Raw genomic sequence first — 17,567 nt, 5'->3', positions numbered from 1 at the left:
GTGGATAAAGTTTGTAGGTGAAAAATATATCTAGTTATCTAGGTACAAAAATATATCTAGTTATCTAGGTACACTCTCTCTCAAACAAACATATCTAGTTTCCATCTCTTAAACTTCTCACTTTTACCAGGTGTTTGGGATATGCCATTATAAATTTTACTCCTACTTATATATATAGACATCCTTTCACATTAATATTTAGTTTTCCAGATCACTCCACCTAAATATATAAATATATACAAAATCTGAATGCTTCTAGAATCTGATTTATCAAATTCGACTCGGTCTTCAATATTTTAGAATCCTCATCCTTGCAATACTCCATACTTAACTTATTATTTAGTCTTTTATATTATTGAAATGAATGATAAAACTATATATGTATATATATATACACACACACGTATATATATTAAAATGAATAGTATATGTTGATTCAAATTTTTAAACAAAAAATATATATTATATTTGAACATATACATCTTTTACTTTTGGCTTGTATTATATTATTTTTCTTCTATATATACAGTGTCAAATTTGATTTATTTTATTCTTAAATATATTATTATTTATTAATGTAATACAATTATCGTTACTAACCTTTTTAATTAATATCGTGACTGAAATGTATTGGACAATTGCAATTTTCACAACAATCTATCCGATCTGTTCTTGAAATCTATGAATTAAAATCATTGGTGGATGTTTTTCATATATATATATATATATATATATATATATTTCTTAGAGCATGTGTATCGATCTCACAACATACGCATCATTCAAATTAAGAGTGCGATTCAAAAGCGAGACTTAAAAAACTTACTTCCTAGATCCCTGTCAACTCTGCTATGCCCTTGGGGATGAAGCTTTTCATGTTTGGTCACACAAAAGATATAGGGACATAATTTTAGCTGATTTTGTTACTCTCTGGTTCAGTTAAAAAATTTACATGGTTTTGTACATTTGATTAGAATAGCAATCAATGGACAATAATATTTTTAATCATATGTATTTTATGTGTTTTTCACTAATATTTTAAAAAGTACATGCATTGTTTGTGTTTTTTATTAATGTTTTAAAAAGGCATACTTAGTTTGTCATTCTAAGAGCAGTTTTTTTATTTTTATACCATAAAAAAACACACCGTTTAATTCGGTTTACACATATTTCTATTTTAAGTTCTTAATAATTGTTATTTTTAGAATTACAAACCAAACAAGCCCAAAGTATTGTGCAAGTTAACCATTGCCGCATTAGGATAAACCCCCTTCATTACATTTGGGGGACAACACCATGTCAGCAAATGTTCGATGCTGAGTACATTATAGGCTTATAGCTACCTTTGAAAGAAAATACTAGACAAGGAACACCAAAAAGGGTGATTTCACTAAATAATGGGCATTCACAAGCTTTCACTATATCAGTTTATTATACATAAGTTTATTACACAACACAAAAAATTTGATCTCTAACTAAAAAGACTCGAATAATCTTATTTGGCGAGTAAAAGACCATAGCAACCACTTGTAAAATTAGTAGAAAAACACTCACCTTGAACAACATGAATAACTGCTCCAACTTTGCTTCGACTTGTCAGCCCCATTGTTCACTAGGCTTACCCTATTGACAGACAATTCAGCTTTGTATGAATCGGAATTCAAGACTTTCCGGCTCACGTTGTTATAGATCTCCTGAATAACGATCTCGAAAGCCTTTTTAACATTTGTAGAATCCAGGGCAGATGTCTCCATAAAGAACAATCCTTCTGCTTCTGCAAGGTTCTTGCCTTCTTCTATACTCACATCCCTGATGTTCTCCAAATCACATTTGTTCCCCACCAACATCCGTGCCACGGTTGTGTCGGAATGAGCTGCAGTATTGTTCATCATAGCTTTAAATCTCTCCAAACAAAGAAAATACAATAATGATCATGTTAAATTCATATCAGAGTATCTCTAATGGAAACAATATAGTCACAATAAGGACATAATGCTTAAGGATATATCATATTATACATCTCTCATTCTCTCTTCTTTAAAGAAAAACTTACAAACGAAGTCCACTCATGCCTCAACCCGGACCCTGAACAAACTCGTCATATGATCTCAAAATTTGGTTGTAATCGCTGAATTTAGCAGAAAACACAGAATACAACACACTGTACATACATAACACGGGCTACATGTATAATCTTGCAAATTCCATAAGAAAAGGAGCATTTTAAATAATCATTAGAAACAAAAGACTGCAAATGAATTAGGTTTAACATATGGCAAAACTTCCATCCATTTCCCGAAATCTACTAAGGGAGTCAATTAAGATCCCATACAGAAAAACCAGATCAATTCGAAAGAAATAGAATCAAAAAATAATTCCGAAAACTTGGTTCATTATGTAAAGTTCAAACACATTGTAGAAGATCTGGCCAACCTTGTTCTCTGTGATAAATGCTAACGAAAGCTTTACCGGATCATCGACGCAAGAATGGCTCACAGAAGAAGATTTGCTTTGAGAAGCGGTTCCAATAGGGATGGAGATGGGGGAAGATGACTCAAATGCGACTGTCTCTTTATCTGATGCGCGGGTTTTAGACCAGGTTTCGCTCAAAGTAAGCACGGTTTCAAGGTAACTGTCAAGTCAATTCTGACCTTTTTTGCAGGAAAAGGTTTCCAATTCTTCCCGTTTTCGGAAAAATCAGTTCACATGAATTTTATAATGCCTATAAATGATCTTTCGGAAAATGTACTCCAAGCAATGGGTACATTCCAATTCCATACGTGGGATTGGCATCCACTACTTATATGGAGAATATTGTAGATTGATCTATATTAAGATCCCATCTTTATTACATTGTACAACTTTATATACTATACATAAATATTTTAATAAATCAACTTTTTTCCAATAGTGATCTCTATAATTCATTAGTTCATTGAAATCCAGAGTTGGACCAGGGTCAAAAGTTGCATTTAATTAAGCTTAAAAGTGGTCTCGATAATTCATCCAAAAGTGCTTTTTTCTCCAAAGCACATTCAAAAAGAAAGAGAAAAAGAAGAGGTAATTATAGCTTAAATCTTTTTTGCCTTAATTATTATTTAATAAATAAATAAATTTCCAATTCTAATGTTCTAAAAACAAATGTAGATCTACCTACCAGAAATCATTAAATTCATCCCTATCAATCAATCAAACAACAGACCAGAGCATTAAAAATACCCAATCAGATCCAAAATTCAAAGGCCAAAGTAATCAAATAATGCCGAATCCCATAAAGTTATACAGAATCAATTTAAAGCTCTTATATATATATATATATATATATTGCAGAATCGAATATGTCTATATTATGAAAGAACACATAGCAAATTTAGTTCAATCTTAAATTGTACTAATTCATTCTTTTCAAACCTAAGCAAGCAATTCATTGACCTATTTGCCTTGATTTTTCTCATTTCAACGAGTAAAAGCAACACAAACATGGAATTAAAATCTGGACTTTCATTCTATTTTCCTGCATTTCCTCAGCAACCAAACAGTAAAAAAAAAATTAGTAGTAGTAAAATGGAGTAGTTAATTAAGAGTAAAAATGGTTACTGTTGAGCTCATCAAGCCAGCGGGAGACGCTATCGAAGGTGGTGCGACGGCTGATGTCGTAGACAATGAGCGCACCGACGGCGCCGCGGTAGTAGGCGGAGGTGACGGCGCGGAAGCGTTCTTGTCCGGCGGTGTCCCAAATCTGGGCCTTGACCTCCTTGCCGTCGATGTCCATGCTCTGCGTCTGAAATTCAACTCCGATCGTGGCCTTGGAGTGCATGTTGAACTCGTTCCGAGCGTACCGTGACAACAGATTCGACTTTCCCACTGCTGAATCTCCGATTATCACCACCTTGAAAAGGTACTCCTCTCCTTCTTCATCCGAATCCATATATATATATATATATGTATAGATATATAGAGAGAAAAAGACTTTCTTTCTGATGATCGAATCTCCAGATTCAGCAAGTTTAGTAACGCAAAAGGTACAGACACAGAGCAGAAGAGGAGGAGGAGAAGAAAGAGGGGGTTAGGCAAGTGCGTTATTAATGTGTGTGGAACCGAGAGTTGCTAAATAGTGTCAGAGATGTCATATGTGCAAACATCACGCGCTGTGTGTTACACGCGCTATAAATTACTAATTCATTTATGTAATTTGAAGTTATATTTTGGCAAAATAGTTAAAATGAAACCATTTAGATTTTATTTTTTTAAAAAAAAAGTTGACTAGTGTAAACTAGTAATTTTTTTAAAGTCAATTTAAGTAGGTTAAACTGACATTAACCTATTGTTAGTTGAAATTTTGTTTAAAACTGAATTTGAATTACTATTATTTAGAAATCGAATCATTTCTTATGCATTAATGGTCCAATGCACAGACGAAAAAAAAAAAAAAATTGTAAATCGTGTTAAATTTTTTTGTCCATTCCACTATATGTTATGATATTATCCGCTTTACACCTGAACTCGTACAATTTTATTATTATACTTTACCTCAAAAGGCCACTAAATTTACCTCTCTTTTTTCTCTTTCTTTTTTAAAAAACTTATCTTCATTTAAATGGTCCAAATTTTATAAAAAAATAAATAAAATGAATATGAGCTTACAGGTAGAGGAGAGGGTGAAAGTTGTAGATATGAGAGTGGGTGATTACAGGTGGAAATGATGTGACGCGTCACAACCCAAACACGGTTAGACCATGTTGGTTGTGTTTTATTGTGAATATATATATAAATTTGACGGCAACAGAAACCACAATTACTTGATTTGGGTCCCCCACACGAGTAATAGTGGTGACCATATCAACCATCTGACACCCCAGCACGATTCAATCAATGTGTCAGCTCATCATAACATGCCATGCAGGTCTTTGCAATACTCATTTCACACAGAGTCACACACACACATATTGCTGGTTTGTTTGGGTGGTGGCCAAATCTGCAAACCTAATTTTCTAAATTTGATGCAAAGCCAAGTCCAACCAGAATCTACCTGTATTTTTGTATCTATTCTCAATCAAAAAAAAGCCCCTTACCCAATTTGGAACAACCTCACATTGTCCAAGCCTTCTCAATAACCCATAGCCATCCACCATTTTGGCTTGTTTATAGAAATTAATCATTTTTTTATTCAGGAAAAAAAAAAAAAAAATTTAATCATTTTTATCGGATGAGATACTATATTATATATTGGAGCCCCAGTGCTCAATAATCTCACTCATTAATTCACTAACGTATCCTAAGTTTCTAATAACTCACAACCTAAATATCGTTAAATTCGACAACCCATCTACAAAGTATGCTTTAGCCATGTCTTGCACTTGTTAATTGAACTTAGTCTAGCAAAGTAGTTGGAGTTATTTCTGTAAATTCAACGAGAAAAAAGTTTGTGATAATTTTAGTTTGACTTGAGCCTAAGTCGATTCAAAATATTGGCATTCACATTCAACTTATTTAACTTATAATTGAGTCGATTCAAAATATTGGTATTCAAGGTCAACTCATTTGACTTGTTTAATCAAAATCTTTAGTTGAGTAAAAAAAAATTGGTCTTCAAGCTTGACTCATTTTAGTCCTTCAACACATTCTTAAACTCAAAGTTGAGACTGTTAGATTGATTAAAAAAATAAATAAATAAAACACAGCTGAAGCCTTCAATATATATATATATATATATATATATATATATATATATATATATATTTTATTCGGACAAATTAATGGGAGGGGTGCTCGAATACAAACTCACCCACTTGAGAAGTTGGGCACTTTATCAACTAGGCTACGGGTAATGTCCAAAACCTATGTGGTTCCATTAAAGGGTAATTTGGTACTTAAGCAACTCCGGTGATCTTTTATCCTTAGAATGCAATTTTTTTTATAATCTAGGGAGCAGTTCTTAATTTAGGGAGAGTAAAGTTTAGGGCTTTTTTTTTTTTTTTTTTTTTTTGTACCCTAAAAAATATTTGTTATTTATAATCCCAATGGCGAGATACAGGTCATGTAAAATACCTATTAGAAATAGGGTTGCAATTTGTATTCGAAAGTCATAATTATGTCGTGTCGATTTATGAGTATTCTATTAAATAAGTAAACACAAATACGATCCATTTAATAATCATGTATAAGAAATTTAATAATCAATCGATCAATAAATAGTAAAATATATATATATATATATAAGTTGCAATTAGGGAGTTGATATTCGTGTTCCACAATTCTTCTCTGGGCTCCATCCCATTTCTTCTTGCATTGAAATTATAAAAGAATCCTTACATCACATCATGTCTAGTTCTTATACTTTCAATACTGTAATTACCCTCATTATATGACTGTCTAATTCTTTTTAACCTTTCCAAGATTCTAATTTGTTCCAGAATTTTATATTATTCTCTCTGTGAGAGTCTTTTAGAATTTCAACTCTTTTTTTTCCTATCATAGAATGATTAATGTTTTCTCTCACATTATAACAATTTGATGTAAAAGCTTATCTTAAGGTTTCATTTTAATATTTTAGCATCCATTCGCTCGGATAAAGATTCAAATGTATATATAATCTTTTTACATACTTATTTTAATAGTTGGGTATGGTTGTGAGTGAGTAAAAAGGTGTGTATTCATAAACAAGCAATTGTAAAATGTTAATTAATTTTTTTTATATAATTAATTTTTTTTGTTTATCTATACTTATCCTGTTAGTCCTTTTTTAGAGAGAGAGAGGGTGAATGTGAAAGAGAGGTTAGGAAGTAATTTGCATTTGGTGATAGAATCCTAACCTTACTAGGGAAGGACAAATTTGATATTAAAATTATAATAACCAAACATAGTGTGTTATAAAAACTTTTTTAAAATTTTATTCAGAGAGAGAGAGATTTTGGAGCGTCAATATCAATTCCCTTCAATTAATTCAAATATTCAAATAACACGAAAAACATCAAACACCTCATAGCCAAGTAGATAGAATACAAATGTTTAAGTAAAAATCATAAAACATAATTAAAGTTTATATTAAAATGACTTAATTATTAAATATTATATATGTGTTTGGGCTACTAAGTAAGAGATCATAATTTTGATATATTTCATTTTTTTTTTTTAATAGAATGCAAATGTTTAAGTAAAAATCATAAAACATAATTAAAGTTTATATTAAAATGACTTAATTATTAAATATTAGATATGTGTTTGGGTAGTAAGTAAGAGATCATAATTTTAATATATTTCGTTTGTTTTATCTTTTTTATTTTTTATTTTTCAATCAATAAAAGGAAAAAGTTAATGATTTTCATATTTTACTTGTATTCAAGTGAGTATAAGAGACTGAAGTCAGTCAACATTCACAATCCAAATTTAAGAAAAAATAATAATTTTTTTCTATTGAACATTTCTTCATATTTGACTCTATAATTTTATTTATAATTGTGAATCTTCCATTATTTCATTGTTACTTTATTTATAGACACCCTCCTCTTGAATGGAGGGCTAGGATACATTATAATCAAGAGTTAACATCTATTTTAAAATATCTACAACTCTACATTATTGTCAAATATTCTTTGTTTTACACACCTACAATATTCTATAATAATCCAACTCAGCTTAAACAAATCAAAAAAACAAAGTGGGCGACCAAATCAGATCAAATACTACATCTGTGATGAGCCTTAAAATTCATTGGACCCCAGAAAATTTTTTTGTCAGCCTCCATCTATCAACATATGGGTCATGTAGAGGAAAGGCCCTCTCAGCCGGGCTGGGCCCACTCTGGCTGTCACTTTGCTTTGGAAAAAGCCCTATCAATTGGGCTGGGCTACCCTGGTTAGGCTTGTCAATTTGCCTATCCCATCAATGTGAGAAATAGAAGAGAATTATGATCGGGTCATTTAATAGTTAAAGACACCGTAACTAAATTTCAGTCCACAATCACACTCGGTCCCGGGGTATAGCGGTGTTGGTAAGATTCAGGTAAGTTTTTGAATTCACGCTTTCAAATCACACTCTTAATTTAGATGGTAAATATGTTATGGGACCGATACAAGTGCTATAAGAAGAAAAAAATAATAAAAAAACACTAATCCCCCGGTCCCAAAAGGACATTTTTTTGAGACAGAAATAGTAACATTTTAGGATTTGGAATTCAACCTTATCGTAGTGTGATTAGGATTAATTGGCACTTAATCCTCATTATCATTTTGTGACACATAATTCTGCCAGATAAATAACCAAAACAATTGCACATTACCCTCTTTTGTCATTAGTTGTCGCCTTAAATGAGGTAAAATGACACTAATGTCTATTTTAGGAGAAATATTGTATAAAAAAATAGTGTAAAGGGCATAAAACCCCCTTGGATTATCAGCCAATTTCAGAAAACCCTCTAAACTAACAATTGTCCCCCTGAACTTTTTAAAAAGTGAACTTTGAGGACAAAACCAAAAGTGGCCGGCACGGGAAATAGCCGGAGTTAGAAGATTACCATATTGTCCTTTAGTGGAACGACGCCGTTGTATCATTTTAGTACATGTTCTTACTGATGTGTTAAATACAATCTTAGCAGCCAATAGGATTGTCACAGCTCTCACCTTATCACAATCCACCAACTGCTAAACACCACTTTACCTTCCTTATTTTTAGTACCAAAACTGTCTGTACAAAACCCGCCAAACCCTAGCAGAACACTCTCTCTCCACGCTCTCGTTCTCCAGCGGCCAACAACATCGCCGATCAATAGCAACCTCAGGCACCGCATTTCAATCCACGACTACCACCGACGACAACCCCGCTTGATTCCTGATATTTTGATTAGGGACCCAATTTGGCTAATCAACCCAAATTAATCATGAAATTACTCAATTAACTAATTAACGGAGACGAAGTGAAGCTTTGGATTTTGCTGTTGTCGTTGTTGCTTGTCCTCTCTCGGTTGCCATGGCTATTTTATTTTATTTTTTTTGTAGGAATCTTCGGAATCTGACGCCGGCCATGATTGAGCTGTCAACCGTTTTTGGGTTTAAAAATTTAGGCAAAAAAAAACCTTTGTTAGGAGAATGGGTAGTGATGATGGGTTGGTGTGGTCTACATTTTACTTTTCTTTGTATGTTGATGAGTTTGCACATTTGTTGGTTCGGGATATTCCATCCGCCAGAGTTGTTCATTGACTTGACGACAATTTTCAGGTTTTGGTTTGCTCTATTTTGTGTAAGATTATGCTCTTGGTAGCCTAAAAATGTTAGATTTTTTTTTTTTTCTCCAATAATTAGTGATTTGGCCATTCTCATCTTCTAAAAAATGAGTAAAAGAATAATTGAAAGAAATTTTATTGCTTATTACTATATATCCATCGGCTTCAGTTTTTTAAAGAAATTGTATTGTTTGTTTATATATATATCCAGCAAGATGGTTTGTTATTACCATTCCAAAAAAAGATGGTTTGTTATTGAGCAACAAATTTGAGGGTTTTTTTTTTTTACATTATGCCCAACATATTCATATATGATACATACATATATATGTATATATACATATCCATCATATGTTAGCTCTTAAATTGTAAAACTTTATCTTGATTTAGTGATTTGCAAGAATGGCAATTAAGAAGAAAAAAAAGATTTGCAGAGAATGACCTCCATAGAGTAAAGAGAGAATGAAGCTATAATACGAGTTAGGGTTAACAACTGACATATTGGGTTTTCAATTGGGGTTTTATAGGGTATGGGTAATAAGGGCAAAATTGTCATTTTGAAAGTGTAGCATAGGTCACATGCCAATTTCCAATCGGAATAGTGTCACTTGGTGTTTTTTGCAAAAAAATAAAATAATTTAGGGGATTTTCTGTCAAAATAAAAGTTCAGGAGGGTTTCTAGAGAAAGAGAGTAAAATTCAGGAGGGGTTTTATGTACTTTACCCTAAAAAAAAAAATGTTAAAACAAATAATAAAGACATTTCACCTCCTTCTCCCTATTATTATTATTTTTTGACCAAAATATAATTTCATTAATCAAGAAATAGCTCCTAAAATACATTCAATAACCACACAGGCCAAACATCCCATTAGAGATCTCCAGTTTTTCTTGCCAAAGCAAATTTACTCACCTTATGAGCAACCTGCTATTTCTATTTTTAGAAACCCTTAATTATTCTTTAGCAGCCGTTTCACATCTTCCAAAATCGGGATGGAAAGAAAATGAGCAGGTTGAAACTTGACCAGTGATTGACAAGTCAGTCTCCACATTGATGAGAATTTTTTTTTTTTTTATACTCGTTGCACCGTAAAGTAAGTGTAAATGTAATAACGCCTAAGATAATGAACAATGAATATACCTGTTGCACGATGCAATGAGCGTAGATAAATTTTTCTCCAACGTGATAGCCCCATTGTCTCAAGAACTACATACTTTCTCTAACAATCAATGCTTCTGCAACTTCGGCACAAACCACATTAGAAAGAAACATACAACCTGAATAGAATAGCCCAAATGATTCCTTAAAATAAAAGCCCCACCACAACTGTTGGAAGAAGAACAAAATGATGCATCACAATTGAGTTTAAGCGTATTCACCTCCTTATTTAAAGGACAACTAATGACAAAATAACAATTGAGTTTTTTATTTTTTTATTTTATGATATAGTGATTAAAATTGTCCATCGTCGGCTGTGGAACATGACAGCGTTACTTGAAAATCATTATAAAAGATAACTATAATTATATGCAAGAAAAGAAATTGAAATGTATATAATATAACTGAATAATTTGTTGCAACCCAAATGTTCACCCAGGAAAATTATTGCCAAAATATATTTCGATAAATAGCAAAAAAATATCTTAACCTTCCTCCTCCTCCCTTGTTTTTTTTTTTTTTTTAGAAAATAATTCTCCCAGTCAAAAGTTAATTAAAAGAAAATTTGAACATTTACCAAACAAAACCCTCACTAATTACTCATCTTGTTTTCTATTTTTTCATAACAAACGAATTTATGTGTTATCGGTAGAACTCACAAAAAAGACAATCATTTCTTTTTTCTTCAGCTTCTCTGAGTATTACATGTGGGAATCTGTTTTTAAGTTTTTCCGATTTCTATCCATTTGATGGTGAATGGAACCTTTGTTTAACCGTATCTACATCATCAAATAAATAAAAACCACTTCAATTAGACAAATAAATTAAAATAATCGGTGTAATTATCATTACTCAATAAAATATTATTCTAATGTTCAACTACCATTATCAATAAAATAAAATAAAAGAATGACCACCATTGTTGTGTTTTAATGGGTTTCTATCATCTCATACTTCCATTCTTATGCAATCTTTCTTCCTTCTTTTTTTTTTTTTTTTTCGAGATTAGTAATTATGGATTCTTCCTATAACTCCATATCTTAAGGAGTGCTTATAAATTTGAATGCTGATTGATACATTTTCAATTGTCATACACAAATGAAGACAAATACGAAGCCAATCACAAAACATTAAAAAAAAAAAAAGAAAAAAAAAAAAGGGTCCTAGAAATGACAAATTGGAGAAGAAAAACAAAAACATCAACACTAAAACTTTAGAGAGAATAAATTGATTTGTTTAGATTGACAATAATATTTGGTTAATGGTTGTATCAACAAAGACAACGTCTTCAATTTGGGTTCAATGGATAGACCATTTGGTATATATAGTTATGTTGCAAACCTTTCTTGTTCATCAGGTTAATTGTCTATATGTCTTGGTGGATGATTTTGAGAATTCGTCGTTGAGTTGAGAAAGCAAGGAGCCAGGAAGGGAAGGAAACCGGAAACTGTTTTCTTTGCAATTTTGAGGGCGAAAGAAACTGTTTTCTTTGCCGCCAATCAAGGCACTGAAGGAAGAACTGTTTAAGCAAACACCTGTCCAAGAAATATGTATATTCAATCAAGGCACTCAAGCAATGGCTCTTTAAGCAAACACATGGCTAAGAATTTGGGAGGAATTTATGGATTGTATCTGTTAATTTTTCATTATTTAATATTTATGTTTGTTTACATGAATATAAGTACATATCTCTTTTAATTTTGCTTTTCTTCTATTTTAAACAAATTAAATAATTCCAATGATATTTAGGAAAATAATAATAATAATAATTCCAATGACTGGTTGGTGGGTTGTGAAAAGTTTAATGTATTTAATAAAATCTAGGTAAATTACACCCACACCTTTTAAGGTTAGGTCATATTTTAGCTAAATAAAAATTTTAAATTTAAATTTCACTTATATTTGAATCAGTGGTTTAGCATTTCACTCACATTCCAAATGTCAATTTTTGGTTGGGTGAGAGTACTTTTAAATGACTATATTATCATTTGATCAGGTGTTGACTATTTTTGTGACCAAACTACCCCCAACATACAAAGCAATATCCATATCAGCTAAATACTTTACACATAAGCCATCTTCTCTCTCCTCCAATCTCTCTCTACACAGACCCATCCGGTGTTACCGATCACCCTTTGTCACCATCAACGTTATGATCGGCACCATTTTCTTCACCTCTAGCCTAGCAAACCAGAGACAACAACCACAAACCCAAGAAAACCCACATCAACAACAACAACAACCCAGACTCCTTAGATCGCATCCTAACCAGCGTCACCTACAGACCCAACCCATCAACCAAACTTCTTCATCCTTACCGACGTTACCTGCAGACCTAACCCATCAACCAAATTCCGGCAGCAAGCTCTCATTAACCAAACTCCGGCCACAACACCTGTCCATCAACAGCTCCAAAGAACCCAACCTATCAGCCAAACTACAGATATCCAAAGAAGCCAACCCATTAACCAAATTCTTCATCGTTACCGGCGTCACCTACGAACCCAACCCATCAACCAAACTCCGGCCACAACACCTGTCTCGCCACCATGCAGATCCTCAACACCGCCGACTTCGTCCCCAACCTCACCCTCCGCCGTCTCATCCACCTCTGATCCGATCAGCCGCCGGAATCTGACCTCTCCTCCCTCCAAACTACCTCTTCCAATCTCAATGCAAACAGTAGTTCAATCGATCAGAAAAATCAACAACCATGCCGATGATTGCTTGATTTCTCTCCGCAAAATCGTTGACTTCGCTAAGTCCTCCGACGGCTCACCGGGTAGTAGCCCGTCAGCTCTTTGTCCATAGGCGGTAAGTTCATTATTGCCGGAAAATTAGCCCAAACACGAAAAATTCGCCCAACTCACCGGCGTCTTCCAAGTTCATTATCATCGCCGGTGGTTTCTTCAGAGCTCTATGCCGCCGCCGCCGCTTCCCTGCCACCATTCAGATAGTGAGGTAGGGATGCGGTCGGTGTGAAAGTGAGGACATAACATGATAATTTAGAGATAACTCAGATAAAGATGAAATGAAATCAAATGGCTATCAAAATGACTGGCCATCAGCAGTACTGTCCTTTGAATCTCACAAAAATAGATTTAATTATATGTTTTGTATAATTCATTGATTGAATTTTACCAAAATTTCAATCCAAAATGTGGGTGGGTGAAATCGTTGATGAGGAATCTGAAGAGGATTGGCATGCAGGGAGAGGGGTGCTAATGTGTGTGTTTGAACGATTAGGATTGCTAGGGACCATAAATGATGTGGTGGTCTTGGGATTATGTGTACAAATAATATACTGTATATATATACACACGGAGAGGTCTTTTTGTCATTTAAGATTATATATATTTTGTATTAAAAAATTCAGGGTAAAAGTGTCAATTCACAGGCAAAAAAATAAATTTGAGCGTAAGTGAAAGTTAAAACCAAAATTTTCATCTAACTGAAATATGACCTAACATCAAGGGGTGTGAGTGTAATTTATCCTAAAACCTAACCCTAATTCCCAAACCCAACTAGAATTTACTAAAAACCAATTTCTATTGAACATTTCTACGTATTTGACTCTCTATAATATGATTTGTAATTGTGAATCTTCCATTATCTCATTGTTTCCACTAATTTTATTTTTCTATCATTGCCCACATAACAAGAAATACTTGTTTTTCATGAATTAAGTTCCTAACTTATCACTTTATTTATAGACACCCTCCTCTTGAATGAATGGCTATCATACATTATAATCAAGAGTTTAATATCTATTTTAAAATATCTACAACTCTACATTATTCTCAAATATTGTTTGTTTTATACCCTTACAATATTCTATAATAATCCAACGCAGCATAAACTAATCAAATAAACAAAGTGGGCGACCAAATCAGATTGGGCTGGGCCCACTCTGGCTGTCACTTTGCCTTGGGAAAAAGCCCTCTCAATTGGGCTGGGCTACTCTGACTAGGCTTGTCAATTTGCCCATCCCCCATAAATGTGGAAAAGAGGCAGTACAGTAGCAGTATATATGAGTGTGAATTTACTAAATTGACACTCATATATACTACTACCTCTGTTTCAAAATACTCCAATTATAACATTCTTTTTTAAACAGAGCAAGTAACACTTTAAGATTTGGAATTCAACTTTACGGAATGATTAGGATTAATTACACTTAATCCTCCGCGTTATCATTTTGTGACACATAACTCTGCCAAATAATTTTTGAATAACCAAAACAATGGCACATTACCCTCTTTTGTCAGTAGTGGTAAAATGACATTAATGTCTATTTTAGTTTTAAGAGAAATATTGTATAAAAAAATATATTAAAACAAAAAATAAAGACATTTAACCTCCTCATTATTATTTTTTTTTTACCAAAACAAAATTTCAGTAATCAAAAAATAGAAGAATAATCCACCTGAAATACATTCAATAACCACACGGGCCAAGCATCCCATTAGAGATCTTCTATGAGCAACCTTATTTCTAGTTTTAGAAACCCTCAATTATCCATTAGCAACATTTTCACATCTTCCAAAATTGGGATAAAAAGAAAATGAACACGTTGAAACATAACCAGTGATTGAATCATTCATGTAATAACATGCTTGCGCATATATTATATATGACAAGGAACGATTGAATGTGTCTGTTGCTCAGTGCAACAAGAGCAAAGAAATTTTTTTTCACATGCACATCATAGCCCCATTGTCTCAACAACTACTTACTTTCTCTAACAATCATTGCCTCTGCAACTTCTGCAAAAAACCACATTAGAAAGAAACATAGAGGCAACCCGAATAGAATAAGCCCAAATGATTCCTTAGTTTTTATAAAATAATTCTCCCAGTCAAAAGTTAATTAAATGAAAATTTGAACAGTTACCAAACAAAACTCTCAGTAATTACTCACCTTGCTTTCTATTTTATGTTGTCGGTAGAACTCACAAAAAAGACAAACAAATAATTCCTCCCTCTACTTCCACCATATAACAACAAATACTCATGATTCTTGCACCAAAATTTCAAACCTATTTATCTAATCAAACAGGTTTCTATTCTTTTGATGAATTGAATGGAACTCGTGTTTAAACTTATTTACACTATCAAATAGATAAAAAAACATTTTAGTTAGACAAATAAATTAAAATAAACGGTGTAAATTTCGTTACTCAATAAGATCATTGTTGTGTTTTAATGGATTTCTATCACCTCGTACTCCCATTCTTATCCAACTTCTCTCTTGCTCTTTCATGTTCCATCGCAAAGCTCTGCAACTTTTTTTTTTTTCCCTTCTCTCGATCAGTAATTATGGATTCTTCTTGTAACTCTATATCTTTTCACAATTTAAGGAGTGCTTAGGAATTTGAATGCAAAATCAGCTTCTCGTTGTTCAAATAATTTGTTGATACTTTTTCAATTGTCATACACAAATGAAGACAAATACGAAGCGAATCACAAAACAAAAACAAAAAACAAAAAAAGTGTCCTAGAAATGACAGATCGAAGAAGGAAAACAAAAACATCAACAGTAAAACTTCAGAGAGAGTAAATTGATTCGTTTAGATTGACAATAATATTTGGTCGATGGTTGTATCAACATGGACAATGTATTTTGAGGGTGAAGAAAACTATTTGTAATTTTGAGGACGGAGGAAACTGTTTTCTTTACTTTCTTTGCCGCCAATCAAAGCACTGAAGGAAGAACTGTTTAAGCCAACACATGTCAAAGAAATATGTATATCAATCAAGGCACTGAAGCAATAGCTCTTTAAGCAAACACATGGCAAAGAAATATGTATATTCATAATTGAGCGTGGTTGAATTTATGGATACTTGGTGTATAGATTCTAGAGCTAGTAAATCATTGCAAGGTTTTAGGAATCCAGAAGCGTCGGTAATTGAAAATATACTTTCCACTAAAATTACATCAAATATGTACATATTTATATGAATAATATTATAAAATACAATTAATATTTTTATAGTGATATAGATTAAAAAAAAAACAAAAAAATTATTGTTAGCTTTAAGGAAAAAAAAATAGAAACTCTTTCCTCAATATTTAGGCAAGGACGGAGCCGGTTAAGGCTAAGAGGGGCATGTGCCCCCTTAACTTTTTAGATATTGTATTTTTGTATATATTATTTTTTCATATTTTAAAATTGCTCCTCCTCAACTTTAAAAAAAATTATTTTTGTATGCATAATTCTTTAAAGTTTTAAAATTGCCCCAACCCCAACTTCAAAAATTTTCACTTTTTATGTATAATTCTTTAAACTTTTAAAATTACCCCCTCAACTTAAAAAAAAAAAAAAAAAAAAAAAAAAAGTCACTTATATATGTATAATTCTTCAAAAAAATTAAAATTGCCCTACCTCAAAAAAATTTATTGCATTGTGCCCATAACATAATTTCTAGTAGTGTATTTAGGTCAACAATTAATTACCACATCAGATAGAGTCGAGTAGAAAAGGTCGTCAGTTATATTATTTTTAAAATTTATATAGTATGTGTAATGAATCTCTTACTAAAATCAATCACACTGACTAGCAGACGGATAGTTTTACTTAGAGATCGCCATGGATTGGATCAGATTAGGTATCAATCCTAATTTGATCCGCTTCCAACGAATTAGACAAATCATAATCCGTCACCGATCCATTATCTTATAGATCAGATTAGATCCGTGTGATAACGGATCGGATTGAATCCGCGAATTGAGTATTTTTTAAATTATTCATTATTATTTTTATAATTAATATTATTTATTTATCTTTTAACTATACCCGTTTATCTTTTAACCATATCCCCAATAGATAAAATTTTAAATTATTAATATTAATTCATATATTTAAATAATTATTAACTAATACTACATCCTTAGAATTCATTAAATTATCATTAACTAATATCGGAGTGAGTATTTTTTAAATTGTTCATTATTATTTTTATAATTAATATAATTTATTTATCTTTTAACGATACCCCTTTATCTTTTAACCATACCTTGGTAGATAAAATTTTAATTTATTAATATTAATTCATATATTTAAATAATTACTAACTAATATTACATCCTTAGAATTCATTAAATTATTATTAACTAATATATATTATTTGAAAATATATAAATAAATTTCACGAGGATTAAATTTTAATAGTCTAATCAGTAATTTGATTTGT

At 32.1% G+C, this 17,567-nt stretch overlaps 1 protein-coding gene across 1 annotated transcript; it reads right to left on the bottom strand.

The window, feature by feature from the left end:
- Positions 1-1,359: 1,359 nt before the first annotated feature.
- LOC132274754 (ras-related protein RABA5c-like) lies at positions 1,360-4,085 on the bottom strand. Its single transcript, XM_059776087.1, has 2 exons — positions 3,598-4,085; positions 1,360-1,873 (listed from the first exon to the last, which is right to left on the bottom strand). Exons 1-2 carry the CDS (start codon positions 3,926-3,928, stop codon positions 1,551-1,553), a joined length of 654 nt encoding a protein of 217 aa, XP_059632070.1. The 5' UTR covers positions 3,929-4,085; the 3' UTR covers positions 1,360-1,550.
- Between the last annotated feature and the right edge of the window lie 13,482 nt (positions 4,086-17,567).

The sequence above is a fragment of the Cornus florida genome, unplaced genomic scaffold, assembly GCF_030987335.1.
Source record: "Cornus florida cultivar Cherokee Brave unplaced genomic scaffold, ASM3098733v1 CherokeeBrave_3.0.0_Hap2_Chr09, whole genome shotgun sequence".
Classification (NCBI taxonomy): domain Eukaryota; kingdom Viridiplantae; phylum Streptophyta; class Magnoliopsida; order Cornales; family Cornaceae; genus Cornus; species Cornus florida.
This window is presented reverse-complemented; position numbering and strand designations above follow the sequence as displayed.